The sequence below is a fragment of the Strigops habroptila genome, chromosome 8, assembly GCF_004027225.2.
Source record: "Strigops habroptila isolate Jane chromosome 8, bStrHab1.2.pri, whole genome shotgun sequence".
NCBI classification, from domain to species: domain Eukaryota; kingdom Metazoa; phylum Chordata; class Aves; order Psittaciformes; family Psittacidae; genus Strigops; species Strigops habroptila.
The window spans coordinates 52812428-52829569 of record NC_044284.2 but is presented as its reverse complement, the minus strand read 5'-3'; the positions used below and the strand labels follow the sequence as shown (position 1 = coordinate 52829569).

At 43.0% G+C, this 17142-nt stretch overlaps 1 protein-coding gene across 8 annotated transcripts in view; it reads right to left on the bottom strand.

Moving 5' to 3' along the window:
• Nucleotides 1-17142, bottom strand: part of MAST2 (microtubule associated serine/threonine kinase 2) — a 218721-nt gene that overhangs the window by 193485 nt on the left and 8094 nt on the right. For 3 of the 8 annotated variants that reach the window (XM_030495059.1, XM_030495070.1, XM_030495060.1), the window contains exon 1: nucleotides 7690-8077. In XM_030495059.1, coding sequence (XP_030350919.1) covers nucleotides 7690-7854 — 165 coding nt within the window. In that variant the 5' untranslated portion in view covers nucleotides 7855-8077. Of the gene's footprint in view, nucleotides 1-5356; nucleotides 5844-5869; nucleotides 5960-7689; nucleotides 8092-14285; nucleotides 14448-17142 lie in introns of those variants that run through there. The other 5 variants (XM_030495069.1, XM_030495071.1, XM_030495063.1 and 2 more) reach the window with 4 other exon arrangements.

The following is a 17142-nucleotide window of genomic DNA, read 5'->3' as shown; positions in this document are numbered from 1 at the left end:
GCACACAGTCAAGAATGGATCCAAAGTCCTTCTGAGTGTTTTGTAGATAACTAATCCTAACCTTGGACACCACCCCGCTGTCATCCTCAAGTGCTCTGTAACAATACTAAGTAGCAGCAGCTTTTCCCTTCAAGCTAATAACTGACTATGATTATAAAGACAGGTAGTCCCATACCAAATCCAGCCACTTCTGACAGAAGACTTCTCTTGGCTCCTTCACTTTTGTACTCCTCCTGGACTAATAATGCAGTGCATTGCTAAACTCAGATGCAGATCATCTGCAGTGTGAAAACCTGTATGTTCATAATCTCTCCACTGCCTACTTAGCTATTCTAATGTGCAGGATATGAAATTAATGTGGCCAATACACAATATTTGCTCTTACTCTTCACTTGTGACAGGAAATTGAAATTTCGACAGACAAGCTGAATCATCTGAACTGCTGATGCAATGCCTACCTACTAAATAATTCACACGAATTGATTTAAACAAATTAGGTGTGTCCACTAATACACAAGTTTGAGGGAAGTGATGTTTTCAGATGAGGCCAGAGAAGTGCTGTATGCCCTTTGGTGCTATTTTGCTATTACCTAACAAGCCCACGGCAGAATTGGCCACTTTACATCCCTTTTGTCTGCTTCTAGATGAATCTCAGTGGCTCAATTCTGCTATTATCTAACAAGCACATTGCAGAATTGATCACTTGACTCTACTCCCCTCTGCCTGCATTTAGATGACTCTCTTCTTCAGCCACTTCCTCGCCCTGCTAAACATTAATAGGAACATACAAGGAATTCAGAGCAACATGTTGCCAGCAGCTGCCATTGCTGCCTGACCAAAATACAGAAAGAAAAAACTATGGCTAATGAAGAAGTCAGGCAGGAGTAGCTCTAGCATGAAGACGAATCAGCTTATGAAAGGCAACGAGACATACCTACAGGACACTGACAGGTTTGTTCTTTCTGGCTTCTTTTCTTGCCTCCTCAGGACAAGGACAGAGGAGAAAAGAGAGACAGAACCCTACATGCCATAGGGAACAGCTCCTTCTTCCACAGCTATGCTCTGGCTTCTTCACTACTTTTATGTTTCCACAAAGAAGGGGATAAACTTAAGACATTAAACTCTGAGAATGAGCAAGAAGGACTCTGGACTCTGGTTCACCATGTTAGAAGCTATACAGGCTAGAACTTGGCAACTTGTATTAAAAAAATACAATTACAAAAAAACCAAAACCAAACCACACACTTACTTGTTGTGCTCTCCCTGTAGTGAGAAAAAGAGCTAAACAGCAACAAAGAAAGGGAAATGGGAAAAGAAAGTCTGAGGTCTACAAACAGCAACTGAGCTTTTAATGATAAGTCACATCCTCAGCTCATAATTTAAGAGTCTTTACCAATGTGTTTCTCTCTTTAGCTCCCTTGATGAAACAGGCACAGGTCAGAATTCCCCTAAAATCAGCCCTAAACGGCAAAATACCCCAAAACAGGCAGCTAGAAGTATTTATGTAAACAGATGGTTACAGATCTTCTAGAAATCAACAGAACTCCATCCCTCCTTTGAGAGGAAGGGGCAATGATGCTCACAGAACATATTTGGCTGTTCAATCTGCATTTGCTTTTATGGAATCTGCAATGTGAATGTTAAAAACTACACTTTACTGCAAACACAATCTGTATTGCTAATGATATATCCATCTGATTCTGATAATTTGCTTGGATTTTGGAAATAAGCATCCATCTTCTTCAGATTAAGTTTCATCCCAGCTTGTAAATTTTGATATGAAGGGAGAAGAAACAGTTTTGTGAGCTGTTAAGCATAGGGTGCATGGATGGGTGAGAAGAGGAGCTGCAACAGAGCTTTGATCAGCAGCCTGGGAGACACAAGTGTAGAGAAAGCTCAGGAGCAAAGTGTCAACTGAGCTCCAAAAGCTTGCTTCTTCACCTTTCAAAAGGGAAGACTCATGGTAGAAATATCTAAAGAACACCAAACTGTCATGCAGTCTAAGTACAGGATTCATCACAATAGAGGTACTGCCTTTAATAGTACTGGTGGCACCTAGAGGGAAAAGGAAAAAAAGAGAAAATACTTATTATATTTGAAGCACAGAAGTTCTGATTAGGGAAAAAAGAAAGACCTCTTCAATTTCCAGGCTTGCCACGCAGCAAGGAAAGCATGGGAACAGCTTCTTTGCAAGCAAAATAAATCTGACCAGCACTCTGGGCTTTGGCCAGTTTCTCCCTGCTGGTCACTGACTGCTCTCCAAAAAAGTGAGCAGGGTGACAAGTCAGTGGAAAAGATTCTTTGCCATTCCTTCAGAAAAAATTAGAAATAAATCAAAATGTAAAGACAACATGAGCGGGAGGATAAGCTTCCTAACCTATTGTTTCTAAGTTACAGACTTGGACCAATTTGCACAATGTCCTGAACATAGGGAGTAGAAATATCCACATAGGCATAATGTTACAAAACCTTCACTCATCCGACACACCCAGCTGTGGTAATGCAATCCCGAAACTAGAAAAGGACAAGTATCAAACAGTACAGAGAAGTAACCTTGTCTGTGATCACACTACTACAGGCTCCTGCCAGAATATTACCTATTTCTGGTACACACAGTCCAAGAACAACCAAGGGAAAGCACGAAGCACTAGAAGCAAAAGAGCCCAGTGTCTTCTGTTCCAATTGAAGCTAGGTTTTACATTTTGAATACTTGTACATGGAAAAGATATCAGATAGTAGAGAATTTTTACTGCCTGTGCTAGCATAGGCATATTCCACAGCTGAAAGTTGGACATTAGACAAAACAAGCTTTGAAATAAGATGTGGTTTAGTTTCCTAACTGCAGGAATAATTAAACATTGGCAGAGCTTTCCAGAAGAGGTGACAGACACACCATGATCTAAGGCTAAGATAAGATCAATTTCTAAGAGAGATGTTTTAATCTCTCTTTCAGGAAAGCTCCACAGCCTGCAAACATGGGGAAATCACACTGGATAATCACAGTAATCCACTTGGCTTTGGGACATACAGATCTACAAAGTTTCAAAGACACTCGGAGAGAAAGGAATACTTTTGCTACTTTCAGAAAGTTTGTAGCACTACAGTTCCAAATGAGTGCAATAGTTAAATCATAGAGTCATAGAATGGTTTGGGTTGGAAGAGACCTTAAAGCTCATCCAGTTCCAACCCCCTGCCACGGGCATGGACACCTTCCACTAGACCAGGTTGTTCCAAGCTTTGTGCAACCTGGCCTTGAACACTGCCAGGGATGGGGCAGCCACAGCTTCTCTGGGCAACCCATTCTAGTGCCTCACCTCCCTCACAGTATGTAACTTCATCCTAATGTCTAATGATTTGATTGTCAGCCACTCACGTTGTTCAAAGCTCAGGAAATACTTGCTATCTGATGCAGATATGACAAAACATACTGTCTAGAAAACACACAAGATCTCCCTTTTTCAGGCACATCGCAATTTACGGCTGGACATAGCCTACTGCGCTGCCTGCCCTATAGAAAGGACTCCCCCAAAAGAAAACCAACCTGGACTAAGGAGGGTTTTTGTCTTTCTGTACATTACATATGTAGCTTGTCTGTTGGCATCAGCTGAACATTTCCTATACAACAAACATACAAGCAGCAGGGGAGCCTCCGGCTTTAGCAACATTTCAGTCCAACTCTTTGTCTGCAGCAGCCAAGTTCAACTTTATACAAGACAAAGGGTTCATCTAACCCAAAATCCCACCTCTACAACCTGCAGTCCTTCTACTCAGCCGTTTGAACTGCTTGTTGAGATTCTGCTGCTGTTGCTCCCTTCATCTGTTTATCATCCCACAGCATCACAAAGTCATGGAGTCTTCTCAAATTTTCTCCTGGTCCTGGCCATCCACAACAAGAGGAGGGAAGTTTGACAGAAGCGAGGGTAAAATACCAACAAGCATGGGGTCTGCTATCTACCCTCTACATACCACCATGGTCTTGTACACTTCCATCATAAGCCCCCCTTAAGTTACATCTTCTAGACACTGAAGAATCCTTTCTATGAGAACTTTGACCTTTGACTTCTACCTGAAGGGGAAAATGCCAATAAAAGCACCTCTGACAAATACCAGCTGTGATCCATGCGAGAGCTTTCACAATAAATATTACAGTGTCTCAAACTAATTACATAAGTACGATATGGAAACGATCTAATGCTTAGAATACGCCTCTGGATGAGGGCGGCTGTCACTCATAAGCACAACAGCTTTCACCTCAACTTTCCTTTTTTTTCCTTCAATGCAGTCAGCAAACATACGATGAGTAAGCTGACACTATGACAATCCAAGTGGGCTGTATTTGACAAAGGTGCCCTCACTCAATGAAACTGAACTGTCACAGGAGAAGAAGGACAATTCATCTAAGAGTTAATGACTGATTAACATAGAAAACAAGAACTTGGAACAACTGGCCTTTTTCCCACAAAAGAAGGATCAGCAGTGGAGTCCCACAAGGATCTGTTTGAGGATCAGCACCTCCAACATTTTAAAGGAAAATCTGGCAAAGCAGCTTAACATTTAGATGACAGTTTGCTGACAATGCTTAAAGTTATTCAAGGTTGCAAAAGTGATGGCCAAAGATCTGAAGAAGACCTTAACGATACTTTTTAAGTGGGCTGTAAAACAGCAGATAAGATTAAATGTAAATAAATGTAAAGAGATGCATAGTGTAAAATATATATATAAAAAAATCTAAATTTATACACACGAAGACAAATCCTGAACTAGTTATTTTCACTCAAAACAATGACTGTGGAGTTACAGTAGTTCCACAGAACTGCCAACTCAGTGCCTAAAGGTCATCAAGAAAAAGCAGGCAGAAGCTTAAATAATAAAACCGAATAAGCTGTGTAAATTTACAGGGTGTCATACGCTGAAATGCTGTAGCCAGTCCTGGTTTATTGCTCCCCAACCCTGTTCCTCCAATTCTTGCATCACTGTCACCAATCAAGAACACACCTGCAAAAGGTGCAAAGAAAACAGCAAGGACAATGAAAAGGATCCAGTCACTTCTGTCTAAAACGCCTCTGGAAAAGTCACAAGCCAGGGATGGTAAATAAAAGAAAGTTCTCAATCTATAAGCCACGCAGAATAACATGGGTTTTCTTTCTCATTGCCACTACCAATACAAGCATTAACAAACAAGTCATGAAACAAGCAGGTAGAAAGTAAAAACAAACAAGAAGTAGTGTTTTTTCCACACAAAATGTGTTTAAGCCACAGGATGTTGTGGATGCTACAAATCTACACGGCTTCAAACACTGATTGGACAAATTCACAGAAGAAAAAACCCACTGGGGGCATTAAAAACAAATTTCACCTCTAGATCCGGAAACCTGTGAGCCACAAATTACTGGAGGCCAGGAGAGGTATTTCCTCAATGTACACTGTGCTCTTCTCCAACAGCATCTGCTTTTGGCAGCCCAGAGAGGCAGGATACTGGGCTAGAAGGATCTTTAATATGACCAAGTACAGTCATTTTTATGTTCTTACGTAGTTCATGAAAAAATTGAAAACATTAATCATATGTACATTAGAACTGTAAGCACAGCATGTTAAAGGACCGGATTTTCGGAGGCCTAAAGGTCACTACAGTGATTAACTACTACAGTCACTGTTTGACAAGTACTTTTTCCAACATTAGAGCAGCTTAGTCTCCCCCAACCACAGACTCATGTAAATGCATGGCAAACAAACTGTGAAATCTGAATTTAATTCAGAACGGTTCCCTGCAGCTGTGCACACTGTTACACTGGCACAGCTGAGGGCATACTACAGGCTTGGAAGCAGCAAAGCTACTTAAATCAGAAGTGGCCCCAAAGGAAATATTTACCAAGCTACAAGCTGCATCAGTGGAAGTGGAGTATCACACCGCCTTTTGCATCTCCGGAGGCCCTTTCCACCACATCCCCACTACAAACTCCTGGTGTTTAAAGAAATAACGAATTATTGATCTTAAAAGACAGAAAAGCTGTAAGTAGAGAGGTTCTCCTCTGAAGTTTAGGGGCGTCTCACACACGTTGAGTAGAAGCTTTCTTCAGCTGCAAAACTCCTTGAAGACTCCATCACACTGAATACCTGCCAGCACATAAAGATCTATTCCTGCAAGTCACACCAGGCTTCAGTCAGAGCACCCAAGCTAAAAACAGACTGGCAGCAGCTACCATTAAAAAGCCTCGTGCATCTCAAAAACTGGCATTTCTTAGTTTGAAGCCTTTCCTGGTTTGTAATGTTAACATTGTGCTGGTGAAGCTTCCTGAGTTCAATACATCACATGGCATGTAGCGTGTTTTGTAGCCACAATTTGTAGAAAGCTCAGTTCACAACTACCAAGAATGGAAAAAACTCTACCAGTTTCCATGTCAATATCACAGAGTCTGTCAGCACCCTGCTATTGTGTTTGATAGCTCTGCCAAACACTATTTTAATGGACAGCTGGGAAGAAACTAAGTCTTTTAAATCACTTTTTTTTCCTGAATAAGGTTATTAGTGTTCTTAATTGTTTCAGGAAGTGATAAGCATCCAAAGCAGCAGCTGGCTTAAGAAGGCACTAGAGAATAAAACAAAAAATTAAAAAATAGAGTGTGAGAAATCTGTATTCAAGAGATATCCACTGGTCAAAGCTACAAGTCTCCTGTAATTGAAGGCAATGTCATGCTGCTTTTCTAGAAAAAACTAAGGAATCCTAAAAAGAAAAGAGTAAACCTGGGCATCTGCAACCATGACATGAACTTAAGACACCTTTGTGACAAGAAACATCAAAGAACCTCGTTTTTCACCACCATGCTCCTAAAAACGGCAAAACAAAGCAATGAATTACTGCATCCTGGGAGTCTTCATACTTATGATACTTACCCTTCTTAAAAAAATGAAAGCATTAGTTGCCATCTACATTTTTAAGCTGCTGAGTCTCATCCCATATTTTTCTTCTTTGTAAAACTAGGAATATCAAAACACTGAAACAAAAGTTTAAGATCTCTTGGGTCTCTCATCCCTGTAACCCTAAACAGCAACCAGCAGATCCTTTATTCGTGGGGGTGAAAGACATTAGAGTGGACATACTGAACCTACACACCCTCGCTTTGAACAATCCCATGCATTTTCAAATACCTGCAGAGGTCTGTTTCCTAAATAAACCATTTCTGGCATTAAAACCTAAAAAATGCTGGAAAATGCATGATAACTATCACTATCAGGAGTGACCTACAGAAGGTTACTAGTAAGAAGAATTCTGTAATTATTAATACTGCCAAGCATGTATCACAAACTAGACTACACTGCATGCACTTCTGCATGGGCATTCAGGCAGGAGCGCTGACTGCACCACACACTCCACGCCACGCGGGCAGCACACTGACCCACCACCACCGCTCCACCTCCGTCCACCAAACCCATGTCTCCTGGGGGGACATCTACCTGAGGAAGCGCATGTACCGTGAGCGGATGCTCGCAGGACGCCGCCTCAGCAGGCGCCGCCGCCCGCAGCGCAGCCCCCCGCCGCCGGAGCCCCGGCGCTGCGGCAGCCGCAGCCCGGCCGGGCGCGGAGGGCGGCACCTCGGGGCGCCCCCGCCCGCCGCGGCCCGGCCACGCGGGGCGCGCGTCTCCATGCCAACAGCCGCCACCAGCCCCCCCTGGCCCCCGCCCCGGCTTTACCCTCTCCAGCGCCCCCGCGGCCCGGCCGTCCTCCGGCTCCTTCCTGCCGCCCCCCCCCAGCAGGGTGGCTCTGCGCTCCGCCGCGCTGGCGGACACCGCCCGAGCGGGCTCTCTCCGCGGTGGCGGCGGCGCCGCTTTGTCCCCCCGGGAGCGGCCCTTCCTCATCGCGGCGGCTTCTCCTTCAGCAGCAACAGCAGCGGCGGTGGTGGTGGTGGTGGCGGCTGCGGCACGACTCTGGCCCCCGCGGCGCGGAGCCGGCCATGGCCGGCGGGACTCACGCAGAGCCGGGGCGGCGCCGCCGCCACCGCCGCCACCACCTGCGCGCGGGGCGGGGGGACATGCCCGCGCGGCGCCGGTCCTGCCGCCCGCCTGTCAGGGGAGCGCGGGCGCAGCGGCTGCCGCGGCACCGCCCCCCCCACGCACAGCACAGCACAGCCCGCCCGCCGCCGAGTATCGCGAGAGCGCCGGCCTCGCGGCGGGGAACAGGCGCGAGAGTAGGGAGGGAAGGAGGGGAGAGGGGGACTCGTCACGAGGAGGGGGGCGGGAGGTGCGAGGCGGGAAAGGGCGCGGGGCACCCTGGGAAGGCAGCGGCAGCGTTTGGGGCTGAGGGGAGAGGGGGTTCAGTCTGACAGACAGCGGGGGTAAACCGGGTGCAGGAACGGCACCAGCCTGGCAGCCTGGCTCCCGGTAGGGCTGCCCAGGTGAGCGACGCCTTCCGGCTGCAGAGGGTCCGCTTCCATGGCGGGAGAGGAGGAAAACGGGGCTGCCTTGTTGCAGGCGCAGGAGGCTCAGGGGTGTAGGCTGAGGGCAGCCCTTCTGTCCCCATCAGCATGATCAGGTGTCTTGTAACAGTTGTCCAGTTAGTGACACGGCTTCTATGTCAATAAACACTTGAATTGTGTCAATAAACACTTGAGTCGTGTCAATAAACACTTGAATTGCCCCTGGAAATGGAAGGTGAGCACAGACCCTTTCCTGAGGTGTCACCAGGATGACTTTGGCAAAAAGCCACACATCTCTGCCAAGAGGGTCGCCAGCTCCTCCAACATGACACAGTGGGAACCAAGCCCCCAACCCTGCAGTGGCTGGAGCACCCCTGCAGCCCAGGCACCGAGGTGCAGGAAAACATTTACCACTGGAACCATCAAGTGCTACAGCCCCCTTTGGTGGAGCAGATGAAGGTGTAGTTTAGTCTTCCTGGTAAAAAAGACAAACCTATGGAGATTCATTACCTCAAGGAGTAATCAGAGCATATATCATCATCTTGTGTTTCATCTCAGTAACTCACACCCTCTCGGCATTTCTGTCTTTGCAAGTTATTTCCTCAGGGTACAAGTTACCAGTTTCTGCATTCATTTTTCACAAAAGCAACTTCAAAGTTGTCCTGTTTCTCACTGTTACATAGTCAGGAACCTTGCTACTGCCATGGGAAAAAAACGATTAATTCATTCTCCCTTTTGAACAAGTTGAAAAGGCTTATACATCTTCAACCAGGTAATCAGATTTTATACATTTTTTATTCATTTTGTACAAAACAAAAATACACTTTCAAACAATTTATCGATGTAGGTGAGTGGGAGCATTTTTAAAGAATTATTAAGAATATTTTAAGTTCTTGCTGAAAACCATTTCAGGATGCTGGATTAGTCACAAAGATCTTTTTCCATCATAATTGTATATGACAGAGATGGACAACCACGTGGAATTTCCCAGCTGGGAATCCTGCCCTAACTAAATGTAAATAATGCAGATTTATGGAATCTTGGCATCCGTGATAATGTGAGTCTATTAGGATGGCACAGAGCCTCGTCATAATTTGGCTGGATCTTTGCCCTGTTGCAACACAGATGCCAATTAGTTATTTGTTGGTTATGGCCTGTGGGCCACCTTGCACTGGCTCACACCTGGTTGCTTCATATGCCAAAAAGAAGAATTCATGAATACAGGAAGAAAAGTCACAATGAGAATTTGAATAACACTACCTGCCTGACCTATTAAACACAGACAAACATACTAAAAACAAATCTTTGGTTGTTAGTTTTAGATAGAATTGCAAATAACTGCCTTCTGGTTCAGTATTGCACTCAAACCACTTGACAAATCTTTTTGATCACTCTGAATCAGAAAGCTGTTTGGGGGGTTATGGGACATTGCACTTGTGAAAAGATTACATTTGGGTTGTTTTGGATTGTGTCCTTCTCTGGTTAATCCCTGTTTAGTATTTCAGACCTGAGATGTCTTTCCAATGTTTTAGAACAGTGAGTATTCATTTGAAGGAATAGGAATAGGAAAAATACTCTTCATTTTACTGATTCTCCCATATTTTTTTCCATTTAAACTCGTCACTGAACATGACCTGAATCTGCAGAGCCATCTGAGTGACCTGATTTTGCTTTTCCATATGAGCTAGTTTTCTGAACTTTTTCTTTTTCCAGCTTTAAATAAAAGTGACCGAATCATGAGAGACTTGGCAGGGAAAAGGGGTGCAGATGAATGAGGCAGAGCATAGTATGATGCCACGCCTGTGCTCATGGTGCTTGTCTCCAGAAATATTCTGTCACATCCAAAAAAGAAGAGTAATTAATAAAGGTTTATAAAGGGGCTGATTCTTATGTTATCCAGACTGACTAAGAGAGCGAAAGCAGCTCTACACATAGAGCCTCCGTAGCTCACTGACTAATACTCAGTTAATTCTGTTTCTCTTTGCACTTCTAGATACTTCTTTTCCCTGGCTTCCACCTTCGTTTTCTCCCTCAGGAAGGTCTCGTCATGCCCTTCTGATTCAGCAGGAGCTGGAACGGTGCTATCCAGGAAGGGTTCCCTTCCATTCTTCTCTGTCTGGTTTAAAGAACACAGAGTCCAGTCCAGCTTATTCCATAATGTTTTCTGAAATGACAAATCCATCTGCAGCATTTTTATGGCTGCTGAGCACACAGTTTAGCACTAATTCCTGGAGCTGGAATAGAAATCTACAGCTTGAAGCTGCGAGGTTAAAACCTCTTTATTCCAAACAGAATAGAAAATGTTAAATAGTAGATGTTATTAGGATGCTGCTGAGCAAGAGAATGTCCCCTACAAAATGAAATACTTAATCATTTGAATTCCTATTAAATTTGAACATTTAGCAAAACTGGTACAGCACAAAACCCAGCTGATCACCTATTTTCACTGTTTCCAAGGCAGAACTGCATCACTAATGCATGGCTTGTCACTTGTCATTCTGCTCACACTATACACATAATCTTCACTCTCAGAATTTCAGAATTTCTGCTCTATATGAGATGAAGGAAATGGTTTTTGTTGTTCCGCATGTTAAGCTGTCACACACCTTCTGTTGGTGACCCAGTTTTAATGGTATTCACAGAGAAGTTTTGGTCTTTACACTGGAATACTAATGTCTGGCAATTGGCAACATGCAGCCAGCCCAGCAGACGGCTCAGTGCTTTGGGATGCTGCACTATACCTGCGCAGAATGTCAGTAATGACAAGTAATTACACAGGCTGCATGTCATTGCCGTGACTCCTGGATGTTTCCCTAATTTCACCCCTCTGACAGCATTCTTTTTTCAGGGTTCACAAAAAAAAGCTCCAGTGTGATACAACTAAAAAATGCCAGTTGTGCGCAAAATAAAACTAAGGGTAAATAAGTAGTTACATGAACTGCAGACAGAGTGACATTTGCTAGGAAAAGCTTTGACTGAGACTAATCGATTGCTCTTTATAGAACGATGCATCATTTTGTTCCACAAAAAGCAAGTCACCAGTTCCAGCTCTGCCAGGCTAGCCAAGCAAAGCAGGCTGCCCACACAGCTGAACACTGCAGCCACAGAGTGCTGCAGCTCCCCACCACCACCCCTAACTCCAGGGAAATGGTAACAAATACAGGATTTTCCAAAAGAATGCAGGAGAATTAGTAAGTCTGGGACTTTGACAAAATGTAGGCAAAATTTACTCATGATCTGGATCTAGTGAGGTCTGCTGTTTGAGAAGTTCTGCGTTAGACATTTGTGTAGTTAATAAAAATACTCACAGTTACATGAGGACTTTTTACAGGAAGGATATAAATACTCATGTTTCATGGCACAAACTAATCATTGAATTAAGGAATATTAGGAAGAAATTTCTTGCGGGCAGGTTATTCCATAAAAGTATATTAGACAGCATAATATTCCAGTGCATCTTCACTGGAAACTATTACTATTAGTCAGTCTTAGGGACAGAATAAAGAAGTAAATGAACCGACAGCCTGGTCCAGGATGGCAATTACTAGATCTAGATATAAGAAAAGTCCAGTCCTAACTGGATATGATTTGCTTTCCAATTGTTATTTCCCTTCTTTATATACCATGAAGGACATAAATCCTTGCATGTCAAAGTGACAGCTTTGCAGTGCTGTAACCTTGTTCTAGATACCATATTTACATCTGATAAAGAGGTAGAAGATGTAAATATATATATAACAGGAGTTAAAAGTATGGCTGTGAGGTTTAGAGAGAGCTTAGTGCAATAGCTAAGTTAACAGCACTTCTTAACAACAAAAGCTCATCAAACACATTATAGCTTTAAAGAGACAGAAAGAGACCAGTGAACATGCTGCTTTCACTGTCAGCTTGGCCTCAATTGTACAGCAGTTGCCATAGTTGAGCTGCTACTCCTAGGTGTTAACAGAGTATAAATTACATCTGTGTATGAAATGTGTATGTCTGTGTGTATTTCTGAAAAGTCCAGAAAGGGAAGCACATGGAGAGATGCTGACCAGCAGGAGTAGCATCAGATCCTAACTGCTGTCACCCTCTCTTTGGGCACCTGACCAAAGATGAGTTTTGCCTTAGTTCTACTGCTACTCAAGGAAATGCTGCCCAAATATGAGAGGACAAATACAAGAAAGCAAGCCATGGAAATCCAACTGGTGTGCTGTGGAACCTGGCATTGGAACAGTTGAAGAGACTTAACATGTATGTATTGAAAGAGAACAGACAGAAAGGACATAGATAAACCGAGAAGGGAGTTAGAAGTGAAAGCAGTTTTTATTGATACAGCAGAGAGGGGAGCCATTTGGGGGACGCAGAGAGAGACATGACAATATAAAGAAAGACACTGAGAAAAAAAATACCTTTTCCGTGAGTGTTGTGGTCAATTTTCTAACCACAGATTCATCACAGGACCATGAGTCAAGCTACCTAGAACGAAATATGACGTGTGGGAGTCAGTCGCCAGAGGTGTCTGCAGGGACACTACATGGACCTCAGCTGTGTCCTCCTTAAAATTCATCCTTGCTGTGATACTAACAGGAAAAGCTCAGCAATGATTCATTTGGTGGTTTCCAGTCACTGCCTTTTAATATGTTGACCAGTATGATCTCACTGTTACCTTGTGCTTGCAGTATTTGGGGGTTTTTTTAATAGACAAGGTGTTCAACATAACAATTAAAAAAAAACAAAACCCAGAACACCAACACTATGGGGCCTAGAGTTTGGCAGATGTGACTTAAAGTCCTGCCAGTCTTACCCTCCCCTATTTGTCTCTCCCATTGTCATATATCACCGTTTTCCTCACAGCAACACAAGTCTTCTGCAGCTGTGCTATAAACTGAACAGGGAAATTGATTTGGCTACAAACACTGGAGGCAGGGGGAAGTGCTGGGTTTCTTTTTGCTGGATCAGTTCCCCCATCTGGCTGGATGCACAGCCCCACCTGGGTTGTACAGGATCAGAGCAGAAAAGGGGGCTGTGGGACATGGCCATCCATAATCCAGCATTGCCACCAAGTAGTTTAAAACACTACCTCACAACCCGATGCATGAACATCTGCACATTACCTCTATCCAAATAATAAATACCCATAACAAAAATGTAACTAATAAAAAATAGCATTCATACTCCCCTAAGAAGACATCATTCATAAGAGACTGTAGAAAATTAAATCAAATATTAATAGTCTAAACAAGATGTTGCAGTTGGTTCATTCTGGGGAGTATAAGTCAAGCTGGACCCAGATTTTCCATGTCGTTTTTGAGAGCCCACAGCACACCACAAAGTCAGCAGCACAGCACACAGTCAGCAGCACAGCACACAGTCAGGAGCTACCCAAACCAAAGCCCATGCTTTGTAGAAAAAAAACCAACAATGGTTGTTAGTGGTTCAAGGAACCTCCACAGTAACAGACTAGCAGAATGTGAAAGGCAAATGAAAGACTAAGGCAAAGGGAGAGCATTCAGTTATGATTTCAAGAGGTGCTTTCAACTGAGTAATAAGCTAAAATAAGTAGGTTTTTGTACCCTTTAATTTTGAAAAACCTAACACAGGGCTTAAAAAACATTTTTACAGTGATAATTTCATTGTTTGGGTTGTGATTGCTTTTTAACCCTACTATTCATTAAAATATCTGCCTTTTTTCCCCCACTGACTCACTCTCTTGGTAATACAAAATTACTGGTGCTTTTGATATTCCTGTGCCCTGTTGGAGAACTAGCTCAGCAACATTTTGTACTCAAATAAAGCAAGTAAGCCTTACTTTGTGCTCTGATGTATTCCTTACACAGACAAAATAAAAGGAGAAATCCCAGTCCCACCAAAGCGAACAGAAACACATCACACCTTAAATTCAGTAGCGTTAAGGTTTGACCTCAGCTTTGCTTTTCCAGAGTCAGGAGCGCCAGACTGAGTCCATCTGGAGTGTCTCCTTTGGCATTCAGCTTGACTTGTGACGTGATATGTTCAGGAGAGACACTTGTGAACATGCATTTGTGGTTCTGAAGTCTGAAATAAAGAAAGTCAAGAATATATACTTAACTGATCATCAAATAACGTGCCCTTGCTGCGACTTTAAATGCAGTTCTGCAAAGGACCTTCAGGAGTGACACTAAATCAGAAGACAACCTGTGCTCCTAATTACATAACTACTTACAGTTAACAAGAAAAACACTTCCATCTTCTGAGCATGCAGGCTGACCCTGACATATGAGGAGCAAACAGCTTAATTTCATTAGCACACATTGCCATATATAATACAGCTATGACAGGCCAAATGCTCTAATTTACGCTCCTGAAACTCAGTCTCCCTCCGGTCACGCTGTTGTGACACTTTCAGGATGCCAAGAAGGGAAATGGATCTGGCAGTTGTCACTGGTTGGAAGTACAAACAATTTTTCCTTTAACCACCTCGGCTTTGCAGAATTACCAGAAATATAAAAGCGTAAAAGCTTGTGCAGTAATTAAAGAGATGTGACTCACAAAACAGGAATCACTGTGCTGCGTTAGGAGACGTCAGTTGAGAGAGTCACTAAAGTGACTGCCGGAAGCTGGGAAGTTAGCAACTAGCTGTATTTTTTAAACATTTTTTCCCCTAATTTTCTGCTAATGGCTCTTGGCAGAAGGAAGTTGCTCAGGAGATGGCTCTTGAAACCGAGTGTAGCGGTGTTGTGGGCTTGGAACAGATGCATGCCTTTACTAGCAAATAGGCCACTATCAATTAGATCATCAGATGATAATAAGAATAATAATAATAATTAAATGTTGTGGTGCCTGAATTGCTGTCTGTGGTGATCTTTTAACATCACACGTGCTTTAGCTCTTGAAAAGATGACTAGAAGTTACAGGGCACTGATATAGTTAAAATTAAAAGGCAGCAGGAGTCTTAAAAGTACAGGAACATCACTGAGTACTTGAAAATAAGTTCAATTTTAATGAATAAAGAGAAATGATGCATTCAAGTATGGGAAGGGGTAAGAAACTTCCTTCAGCAAATTTCTCAGTATAAGGCATCACACAAAATAAGTAGCCAGAGAATACTTTAAGAAAAAAGAACCAAGTTTTGGTGATGAAGATGTGTAGCTGAGATCTCAAAAAGCTCCTTAGCCTGAGCCTGCTTGCATATATAGCTAAACCAAAGCCAGGTCTGAGAAATCACAAACATATGACAATTTTCCTTCCTGCTGCTAGAAACTCTGCCTAATCTCCCAGCAAGTGGTCCCATTTGGCTCGTGCTCAAGGCCTGAAAGAGATCCCAGTTTCCTATAGCTTAATATAATTTGTATGTCAATTCAGTGAACAGAGGCATTACAAGACACCTCCTGGCATGCTTTACACCTTTACAAGCGTGCATACATTTTATGCAAACCAAGCAGCAAGGCACAGAGCATGTGCTATTCCTGTGCTTTTTACCAGGCTGCTTTATCACTCGCCACAATGCCGAAACTGAGTGTTCATGTTACACAGTGCTCTTTGTTTGTGTAAGAGCACACAGATCCAAGTGCTGAGCAGTACGCACCAATCCTTTACATTACAAATCAGAAAGGAGCTCCATGAATTTCAGCCAACGCTAGGTCACACTGCAAGAGGTAAAGATGTAGGTAGTAAGCCATTAGATGTACTTCAGTTTCTCCTATAGTTACTTTATGCTTTTTTAAACTTGCCTTAGTTAAATTCATTCTTTAAACTTGTCTTAATTAAATCATTCTGGAACATAAAAATTGCTGTTTCCACTGGTCTGGAAATGGCTCTTTTTAGGCCAGGAAGACTCTTGCCTTGAGGCATTTACTACAGCTAGGACAGGAATCAGTGCTTATAGCTTATAGAGATTGTTTTATCATCATGCTCAGTGAGTTTGCTCAATGAGATTCATACCAAGCTTCCACTGTGCCAGTATTTGTTTTTTCAAGCAAAAAAGGTTTGTAAATAACAGTGCCAGAGTATTATCTGACAAAGCAGTGTTCTGCTTTAAAGACAAAACCAACAGATGCTGCTTTCCTTAGGAGTCTAAGTAATTGCAAGGTACTGAGCAGTGCTGCTCTTAACAGTACTCAATGAGATTTCATTTAGGAAAGTAAGTGCAACTATTTGTAATCATCTACCCTATGCGATGCTTTATGTTCAGATACACAATCCTCTTTGCAGAAAGCAGATCTCACACTGAAATCCAACCAGGAATCATTATCAATGGTACAAGTAACAGTTTCATGTGGTGCTTGTGGCACTGATTGGAGAGTACATAAGAGGCACGTAGCAAACAGCGGCAGATTTTAAAGAGATCTTGTGGAGAAAGAGCAAAGACCTGAGAATCGGGAGACATGGTTTCTCTTCCATGGGCTGCAGTAAAATCCCTATGTAAGCCAAGGGAAGCCATCGTACCTGTAGTCAAAATTAAGCTGGTCAGGCTGAAATATGAAGTCCTAATCTGTGATAAGAGCCCCATGAAAGTGGTTTAGGAATGAATCTAATAATTCATTATTAGATATATATTCTGATCTGTATTCTGTATAATAATAAAATAATAATCTGATAATGAATCTAATAATATGCTAATAATAATCCAGTGAAGTTGTGACTGACCCATCCCTGGCAGTGTTCAAGGCCAGGTTGGACGGGGCTTGGAGAAAGCTGAGTGGAAGGTGTCCCTGCCCATGGCAGGGGGTTGGAACTAGATGATCTCTAAGGTCCCTTCCAACCCAAACCA